This window comes from Pleuronectes platessa, chromosome 5 (genome assembly GCF_947347685.1).
Source record: "Pleuronectes platessa chromosome 5, fPlePla1.1, whole genome shotgun sequence".
NCBI lineage: Eukaryota > Metazoa > Chordata > Actinopteri > Pleuronectiformes > Pleuronectidae > Pleuronectes > Pleuronectes platessa.
Window position 1 is genome coordinate 16,105,144 of NC_070630.1, and position 9,946 is coordinate 16,115,089.

The window sequence follows — 9,946 nt, forward strand, 5'->3', positions numbered from 1 at the left end:
ACAGCCGAGTTGTGCAACCACAACTTCCCCCGTCTTCCTTTGATTGTCAACCAAAACGTCTCTGGAGACTCTCCACAAACTGAAATGGAGACAGTATTGTTGTAATCACTGGCTGGAGATAAAATGTTTTCTATTGTAAGGTCGGAGCACTCGCAGCAAAACCACATCCTGACATGTCCTGACAGCCGCTTATTATCCTAACCACGTCCTGCTGTCTGTTCATCGCCCCCCGACACCATCCAATCTCTGTCATGTTCCTCACCTGTTTATCCCTCCACCTTTTATGTCCTCCGTGCAGTCGAGTGAGGTGCTCAGCACACAGCTGACCAGCCTGCAGTCCGAGAAGGCCGAGCTGGTGCAGTCCCTGTCGAAGGTGGAGGTGGAGCTGGCGGCCCAGGGAGAGGAGCTAGAGCGGGTCCAGAGCTCCCTGGCGACAGAGAGGGAGAGCGGGGTGAAGACGGCAGAGGCTCTGCAGAATCAGCTCAATGAGAAGGTGAGGAATTTGAACTCTTTTAATTAGCTGCAATCAATCAAGCAGATGGAAGGGACAGCTCCATGAAGATCCAGTGTTTCCAATTAATAGTTCTTTAACACTTAGACCCTCCAGCGTTTTTTAATATATGATGTCGTAGGTTCACCTTGGTCCGTGTGTGTTTGCATCCACAGGAGAGCCGGGAGCAGGCGCTGGAGAGTCAGCTGGTCGCAGCTCGCTGGTCCAGCCTGCAGGGAGCTGTGGAGGAGGCGGAGCAGATCATCCAGGACTCGCTGGCTCAGATTCAGGACCCGGCACACATCAGCTGCACCAGCTCTGCAGGTCAGGGGCTGTTATTCTACAGCAACACAGAACAATGCAGCTCATACTCCGTGAAGGAACACTAATTAGCAGTGTGTGTAGAAAGGTTTGTGTGCTAGCCCTCATGTTTGTCTCTTAGCTCCCCGCTGTAATGCATCGTGTCTGTTTGTGTTTCTCTGTGCAGATTATCTAGCATCCAGATGTCAGGCCTCTTTAGATTGCATGGATCGACTCCGTTCAGCCAGCGAGGCCTTCACAGCAGACGACACAGGTGAGTTTAGCTTTTTCAGGGACACATTTTATTTGTTAAACATTATAAAATAGGTCATAATTAGCTGTTTTAGCAGTTTTTTTTGTGCCTTCTAAGCATACTTAAACTCACTGGTTGAAGATAGGATATCACATATTCATAATGATGCAAACTGTCCTGAACAGGCACAACCATAGACTGCATATAAAGAGGACAGCTCCCAAAACTGAAGCCAGTAAAGTTCATAAACCCTGCCTCATCCATGTCCGTTGATGGGACATGAACCGTACAAAGAAGTTAGAGTACACACTAAGTAAAGTTAGTTTTCTAAGTGATGGTTACTGACATTTTACATATTTCTTATCACACTGTTTGTTCAACTTTGGTTGTGAGCATTGCTGCCGTGGCTCCATCATCCTGGCTTCATTTCTAGACTGTGAGGGGAAGTGGAGACGTCCACTTTCATGTACAGTCTCTGTGTGCACCATAGTTATTACCATGAGAGATCTGTACGAGGTTTATGAGAAGTGAAAAAACAGTCGACATTTAGACGGGAGTTCCCAAGATAAAAATAACACTTGTCGCTCTGTATTTTAAAAGGTACTATACTCTACTAGTTGTTGTGAGGTTTCTGTAAGCTGCAGAGCCTAATGTGCATATAAATACAGTATACTGAGATGTAAGGGGGCCAGGGTTTTATATATGTGTTTGTGTTAATGTTGACTAAGTGTGTGTGTTGGGGTCAGTAAATTCTTACAGATTTCTATTGACTTGTACTCATGTCTATCTAGATGTATCTGAGCTGCTGCGAGTGGTGACCCAGTGTGGCCACCTGGTGGGAGACACCATCGTTCAGGGCAGTGCCACCTCCCACATGGTGCAAGTGGAGCAGGCTGATGGTAAGCGTGCGAGTGTGTGTGTGTGTGTGTGTGTGTGTTAGAGAGAGAGAGGGAGCTTAATCTCCAGGTCTCACCTGACATTAATCTGTGGGTGAGTCAGTCTGCTCATTCATGTTCTGACAGGTCTGTGAGTCGCCCATGTGTCTTCCTGTGTAGCATGTGAACTTTGGCAATATGAGCTGAAACTATTGCCTCAATAATATACTTATAAGAAAATAATCTTCTGGTTTGCCAAGTGTTGTAAAACCTGAATGTCCTGCTTCAGCATCTGCATCATGCTAAGAAGCAGCCCTTTAAAAGTCTTTAGTGCGCAAGTTCAGCCAAAACGTGCACGATTTAATTATTTGCTGACTTCAAGCAGAAGTAATGTTTGCAGGATTTAATCTCTTGGGAGATGTTAGCAGCCTTTGGAAGACTAAACATGCCCAAATATAACAACGCTCTCTTATTACTGCAACAAATAACAAACACAGAATTGAAACTGGGTCGGACTGAATCTGCTTCTGTAGCTGTAGCTCAGGAAGTCGATGGCGAGGGTTAGACATGAACCTCTTCTGTCCATACTGCGCAAAACATTTCTATAGAGGATTTTAAATCTTGTTTACAGTTTGATGCAAATCAGCTGGATGCGGTTCATCTAAGAACCGGTCATTTTAGTTCCTCTTACTCCTGTGAGAGCGGCTGGTAGATGACACTTGGCCTGAGGGGACGTCAGTATAATTAACACCACAGCTGCAGCCACTGGTTGCACCGCTACACATCGGAGTTAACAGAGGACACAACATGGCCCTTTCATATGAGAGTGAGTGTAATTAACTCATGCATCCTCCTCGTCTGTGTCTGTGTCAGCCCTGTCGGAGAGTGTGAAGACGTGTGGTGCCGAGGCTCTGGCTCTGCTGGGACAGATGAAGCAGCGCGACAGCCTGGCTGCAGCCGACAGCAGCAGACTGAAGGCTGCTCTGGAGGCCCTCCTGGCCACCGCAGAGGTTTGTGCTCCGGTGCCGAGACACAAAACGGGTCACACCGCTGCTGAGATGATAATGATGATGTCGCTGTTACGACCTCAGAATCTGGATCCCAGTTAAAAGGTCCTGTTCTTCTTCTGTAATATTAAACTCAAGTCTCTCTGGTGTTTTCAGAAACTGCGTCCTCGGGGCTTGGAGCTACAGCAGGGGGAGCTGGGAGATCTCGTGGAGCTGGAGATGGCCTCCACTTCTGCTGCTGTGGAGTCAGCTGCTGCCAGGATAGAGGTGCTTAAGTGTGTGTGTGTTTAGATTTGCTCATTTGACGGCAGATGTGTATTTAAATATACTCGCTGTGTGTGTGAACATGTTGCTCTTTGCGTGCTGTGTGAAAACATCGCCCCGTGTTTTATTCTAAACCCGCTTTAACTTCAAAGTGTTTTTTCGCTGTGTTTTCCAACAGGAAATGCTCAACAAGTCTCGAGCAGTTGATACAGGAGTCAAGATGGAGGTCAACGAGAGGTAAGATGCAGATCAGGGCGGGGTTTGAACCCCGGAGACTAACAGAAAACTTTCAGTTCAAAAGTTGGAAAACACACACCACTGTCTTCCTTGTGAAAACATCAGTATAAATGCAGAAGTATGACAGCTGTGGATCAAGAGATAGAGCAGGTCATCCACTTAATAGAAAGTCGGTGGTTTGATCCCCGGTTCCTCCAGTCTGCATGCTGAAGTGTCCTTGTGCAAGACACTGAACCTCGAATTGCCCCTGACGGTTTCTTTAGTGTCTGCGGCTAAGTTAGCTTAGCCGCAGACACTAAAGAAACCTCAGGCTACAGGTGCTGGAGTTTCTACATGTTTATTATTTTTAATAAAGCTTTATTAACATAAGCTGCACATCAACCTTGGCAAGCCTGTTCGTACAGCGACCACCTATCAAACATGAACACAGTAGAGGCCGAAAGTACCTGAAACTCATCAAATATGAGCTGAGAGGCAAAAGTGCAACAGGTTCTCAGAGACCAAACCTGTGAGAAAACACAGTATGTCTTAAAGGAGCAGTCCATAATTTGTTACAAATGGTGCGTGGTAGAAAAAGGGCTGCATACAGAAGTGCTGTGTGTATGTGTGTTTGTGTCAACTAGAGAGCTGCTCTTCTCTGTTCGAACCCGAGCATTTGCAGACTGTCACACACTGATGTGCAAAGAATTGCATCAGTCCAGCCACAAAGGCCGTGCAAACTGAAGTCTGAAGCCGATGTGCCCTGTAACGTAATGTCTGTCTGCAAACCTGAAAGACGTTTCTGCAGTAAATCTGCTTTTCAGACCGGCACTGAAAGTCCAGATCGTTTCTTAAATTCCAAGTCAGTTGCTTCGGACGTTTCCCCCGAACTTTTCCAGCCAGCACCCCCGAGTAAAATGCCAGAGTGAGCCCATGTGAGAATACAACAGGGAATTCAGAGTGAGGGAGTGGGCGCCTTAAAGACGATTCTGACACACAACAGACGCGAAGCTGAAAAACAAAGGAGCCATACACGTGGGAGACACTGACAAAGTCGTCAATTCGGATAGACAAAAAGATCTGAGAGCTTTTCCCGGTGTCGTCCCGCCAAAATCGTATAATTCATGTACAGCCTCATCGTGTCCTCCCCCAAACACCATTCCTCATCTGAATGTTCCTGTCATTGTGAACGCGTCTGACTCAGACCATCTCCTGCTGCGTTCTTCGTATGTGAAATGCAAAGTCCTGTAAATACCCAGAGCCACTTTCGAGGTAATGTCTGAAAACCTTTCCCTGGAGCATCTCCACTGAACATGTTGGCAAGTTCTCAATGTGTTTCTTCACAACGCGCTGTTAACAGCTCCAGGAACCTCTTGATGACATAATTGGACAGAAACCTGGTTCTTTGCTCCAAACCGGACCATCAGGATAATTTGAATGCACATGAATCCTGACTCAACCATCCAGTGCAACATGAATCACTCTGTAGGGTTTAGATTTCTCTCTTAGCAGCTTTGTGAACCTCATTCCAATGAGCATATCTAGTCATTAGTGTTGCATCCTTTCATTTTCAAACCACAAAGACACAGAGAAGCTGGTGTATAATTCATTAGGCCCGTGTGTGTTTGTTTTATTAAGCCAATTACCAGCACTGCTCTTTCTCATCTCTGCCTCTGATCTAGGTATTAATGTAAAGTGTTGTTTTCTCAATACCTGCTGCGAGAGATGATTATGAAAAGAAACTAAACTAAACTGCTGCAGCTGCAAAAACTACCTTGAGTATTTAGGTCAGTGGTGCATCGGTCCTGTTATATCTAGACTTTCTGGAGACAGAGGGGGGGCTGATCCCTTTCAGTTTTGATCTCATTCTTTAAAAAAATGAAGAAGCTACATGGTTGTTCTGTTGTTATTTTGAGAGGCTACAAACCTTTCGTGAAAGATATTTAAAAGCACCACAGACTTGAAGATGTTCTGATCCCGTATGAAATGGAGATATCGCCTCAGCAGCAGCAACTGAAGAGTTTCAATGCCTGTGTGCTCTGCTCTGTCGCCCCCTGCAGGATCTTGGCCTCGTGCACAGAACTGATGCAGGCGATCAAGGAGCTCGTTCTTTCTTCCAAACACCTGCAAAGGGACATCGTGGAGGGTGGAAGGGTGAGTTCTACTTTATATGCTTTAACAGTTTTCCCATCAGATATTGAATCATTTGCAGGATTTATTTGATTATCACGTGACATCTGCAAACTTAGTCTTAAACGAGGATTCTAATCTACATTTCAAACTAGGAAGACGTCTGGTCTGTTGTATGATTCAAGAGATCTTTATTTTAAATCCTGTATTGATCACAGGGTCTGATCAGGACTAATGCTGGTATAAAAACTTAGTAATTGAAAGTGAAAAATAATTTTATTATCTATAGTGTTTTATAGCAGTTTAAGTTTATTTTAAATGTGATGCTATACCAAAATGCATAAAAGTCAGTGTTGTTGCTAATCAGTGACATATGCCAGGATCTCATTAAGATCTAGTATATTGAAAATTACTCATAAAAAAAAAAAAATTGAAAGTCAAACAAATTTTTAATTATATATAGTGTTTTATAGCAGTTTTAGGAAGTGGACATTTTGTGAGAAAGTTCAGAGGATTTCTTTTTTCAGGAGCTCTCAGTGTGAAACTCGAGTAAATTTAAACTCTTGGTCAGTTAGACCAACCAAGACATTTGAATGACACCTTGGACATATTCAAATTATAATAATCCGACAATTACCTGTAATGAAAATAGTCATTAGATCCAACCTCTGCGTTCAATTCAAACCCAAGAGTGAAAAAAGTGTGTCATGTTACATTTGTTTGAATGTTCCCTCTTTTGTCCACCAGGGGGCAGCCTCCATGAAGGAATTTTATGCCAAGAACTCCCGCTGGACAGAGGGTCTGATCTCTGCCTCCAAAGCAGTGGGATGGGGGGCCACAGTCATGGTGTAAGTACCAGTCATCCTCTGAGTATCTCTTACTCAAATCAAATGTATAAAGAGTTAGTGGAAACGTGTATTTCAAGACGCAGCGATCAATATAAATCTTTACCTAAGGATGCAAGAAATTAACTGTACACTCAAACAAAAAGTCACATTTATAAACTATCATTTATAAATCATGTTAAGTTTTCTTGTCCTCAACTTCAAAGACACGGACTTATTGAATGTGTTGCGTGGTTGCAGGGACGCTGCTGATCTGGTGGTGCAGGGCAAAGGGAAGTTCGAGGAGTTGATGGTGTGTTCACATGAAATAGCTGCCAGCACTGCACAGCTGGTGGCTGCTTCCAAGGTGAGTGAACAATGTATTTCTGTACTCTTACCTCTCCCAGGGGAGAAGAGACTTAATGTGGAGAAAACACACAGTAGACCCTTTAAGTCCATAAACATACAGTGAGTTAATATTGGGTGAATGCTTACTGTGATTTAAATTGTTAGCCATTGTTGAACTAATACAAGTAAAAGAAGAAGTCCCAGGCTGTAGATGTCATGTCTCTTGTCTTGTTGCCTGTTTTCCCGTCTGCAGGTGAAAGCAGACAAAGACAGCACCAACCTGCACCGTCTGCAGCACGCGTCCCGCGGCGTCACACAGGCCACCGCAGCCGTCGTGGCCTCCACCAAGTCTGGGAAGTCTCAGATTGAAGAAAAAGGTGAGGGAATCGATCTCATAACCACAGTTCAAATGTTTGACAATAGTTTACTAAAATTAATTATAATGCAGAAGTCCACTGGTTTCAATTTTTAATCTTTTTCTCTTTCCTAAGTTAACAAAAGTATTTTTCTGTTTAACCTATAAAACTGGTTATAGGAATGTTTTTGGCTCCATATAAAAGTTCTCTTCTTTGGTTTGTGTTTCCAGACACGATGGATTTCTCCAGCATGACACTCACACAGATCAAACGACAGGAGATGGATGCACAGGTAAACAGCAGGAGAGACACTGAGACGTCCTATACCTTAAAATAATATATTTCTTAATGAGCCACGGAGCTGAACTGGGAGTCTAAAAAATCTGTTTTAAATCAAGTAGAGAAGCAAAAGGAACTAAACTCAGCTTTGGGCCATAACACTACAACATCTTATTTGTACAGATTGTGAAGGTAAAATTTAATTTTGGATCATTTAAAGGAATTAAAGTTCCACTTTAGAATCTAAAGGTTGAGTGTTTTTCATCCATTGAGGAGCTGAATTTTGTATGGACACTTACACAAACACACACACATACACACATTCCATTGTTGTAAATGCACAAAGGACTTATATTTATACTTATACTTGTTTAAAAGATGATCATTAACTGGTTTTAAGTATGCACAAACACACACACACACACACACACACACACACACACACACACACACACACACACACACACACACATACACAGGAAATAATAGGAAACAACCCCATGTACTATATAATGTTTTAATTAAGAAAAAGTGCTCAGCTTTAAAAATCTTACAGACAGTCTTGTTAAGATATTCAAATATTTGTTTTCTCCCATGTAACCGATAAAACTCTGTCTTATAATGTTGTGTTTTCCGTGGGGGACATAGAGGCCACAGGAAGTGAAGAGAGTATGATCGTCCTCTACCTGTTTCCTTCAGGTCCTGGTCCTGGAGCTGGAGACTCGTCTGCAGAAGGAGCGAGAGCGTCTCGGTGTTCTGAGGAAGAAGCATTACGAGCTGGCTGGTGTAGCAGAGGGCTGGGGCGAGGTGGAGGAGGGTGAGGTTAACTCTGCTATAAATACACTTTAGTGGAAAAAAAACATTGTAGTAGAAAATGTAAAAATAAACTAAAACCTGTCTTTTTCATCTTCTCTCCAGGCACAGGTTGAGACCAGTCACGTCCCGCTCCCTCGTCCCCTTCCTCGACCATCAGACCGGCCTCTGTCTGCCTCTTTCTATTTATACACACTCTTCTCCGTCTCGTTCTCCCTTGTTTCCTTCTCTCTTTTCGGTTACTTTGTTCTCTAAGCCAAATGAAAAGGTGCTTCTTTGTAAAAAAAACAACTAAAAACTGCTTCTCCACCCATGTCCGGAAGCTTCCATTAAAGGACAGCACCAAGGGCTCAGCGGAGGAGGGGGACGTCGGAAGAAATGTACGTCAGGAGTTGGGGGGTGGGGGGGAGAAAAGCCTACAGTGCAGCCCGACTTCACAGCCTCATGTTCCCCCCTTCCCTCCCCCCTCCTCTCGCCCAGCACGGAGGCGAGCAGTGATGGAGTTGATCACCTCGGCCGAGTATTTATTGTCTTCTTTTTTATTTCTTCTCCTTCCCCCCCTCCCCCGATTTTTACTACCAAGGAGAGGCGACACGAGCACAAGCGTCAACTCAAGATGTCCCAGGATGCACTGCACAAGCTCTGGGGCAGAGAGAAGGGGCAGATCGGTGACTGTGTGCGCCCCCCCCTTCCCCAGCCCCCAGAGCCATGTCTCTGTGTTACATAGATGGCATGCACACTCTCCTTTTTTCTCTTCCTCCCTCGTTCCTTCCCCGTTCTTTTCTCTCACACTGTGAGTTATCACCTTGTTAAGTCCGTACCGCTTCACGAGCAGGTTCACTGGACTTTCTGCCTTTTCACCACCTCACCATTGTGACGACCGTGACTGTTAACCTGAACACACCCCTCCTTTATTTTTTTTTATTTAGTTTGTTTCTTCATATTTTAGCAGACGCCTACCCGGAAACTCTTTTAAAACAAGAACAGGGAAAAGTAGCACACGTAACAGTCTTCTCCCTGTGACCTGTTCACACTGCCAACTACCTCATGCTACATCATCAGAGGTCCGAGGCAGCAGCTGTGCATCATGGGGGGGTCAAATCATTTCCTCTTTCCTCAGTTTTTAGACACGACCACAGAGAATTGCCACACAATTGGTTCTGGACTTTCTCCGGAGTTTGCCTTTCACACATGAACGATGCAGCAGGGGATTCTCTGTTCAGAGGCGTCCACAACAACACAGAAATCTCAAGAGCGATGAGGTGTGGGGGGGGGGGGGGCAGCAGGTAACTTAAACATTCTGTTGTGGAGATCTGCCTTGCCTCTATGTGTAAGGCACCGCCTTTTCAGACTGTGATATTTGTATCCCCCCTTTTTCCATTTTTGCATCTATCGCGTGTTTGATTCATCAACACTCCCACGCCGCTCGCGGTGAACCCTACGGAGGACCTCCTGCTGTTTGTGTAGGCCCATTGGAACATTCTCTCCAGTTTTTACTATAGGACAGAAACAGTGAATGTCAAGAGCCTCTCGCTCTGACATTTGCATTCTCAATAACTGCCCCTCCGGAGCTCTCGTGAAGGAGAGTAGTGGGAGGAAACCCTTTTTTTTCTCCTCTATATATATAGAAAAAAAGCAACAACACTAGTCATAAAGTTTTTATTTCTCCGAGTCTGGCAGCAAAAGAAACGTTTTCAGATTAAGGTGGAGACCGGTTCTTGGTGCATATTTTTAGTCAAGCAGAGCCACGACGACGCTGTCACAGCAGCCACGGCAGCTCTGGAGGTGGAG

The 9,946-nt window shown here is 44.6% G+C and overlaps 1 protein-coding gene across 1 annotated transcript in view; it reads left to right on the forward strand.

Moving 5' to 3' along the window:
* hip1 (huntingtin interacting protein 1) overlaps positions 1 to 9,420 on the forward strand; it is a 41,290-nt gene extending 31,870 nt beyond the window's left edge. Inside the window, exons 18-31 of the mRNA XM_053422333.1 lie at positions 299 to 493; positions 667 to 814; positions 978 to 1,064; positions 1,835 to 1,942; positions 2,792 to 2,928; positions 3,082 to 3,192; positions 3,368 to 3,426; positions 5,466 to 5,559; positions 6,283 to 6,383; positions 6,621 to 6,726; positions 6,961 to 7,084; positions 7,294 to 7,355; positions 8,042 to 8,159; positions 8,261 to 9,420. Of these exons, the coding sequence (XP_053278308.1) occupies positions 299 to 493; positions 667 to 814; positions 978 to 1,064; positions 1,835 to 1,942; positions 2,792 to 2,928; positions 3,082 to 3,192; positions 3,368 to 3,426; positions 5,466 to 5,559; positions 6,283 to 6,383; positions 6,621 to 6,726; positions 6,961 to 7,084; positions 7,294 to 7,355; positions 8,042 to 8,159; positions 8,261 to 8,271 (1,461 nt within the window). The 3' untranslated portion in view covers positions 8,272 to 9,420. The remainder of the gene's footprint in view (positions 1 to 298; positions 494 to 666; positions 815 to 977; positions 1,065 to 1,834; positions 1,943 to 2,791; positions 2,929 to 3,081; positions 3,193 to 3,367; positions 3,427 to 5,465; positions 5,560 to 6,282; positions 6,384 to 6,620; positions 6,727 to 6,960; positions 7,085 to 7,293; positions 7,356 to 8,041; positions 8,160 to 8,260) is intronic.
* The last annotated feature ends 526 nt before the right edge of the window (positions 9,421 to 9,946 follow it).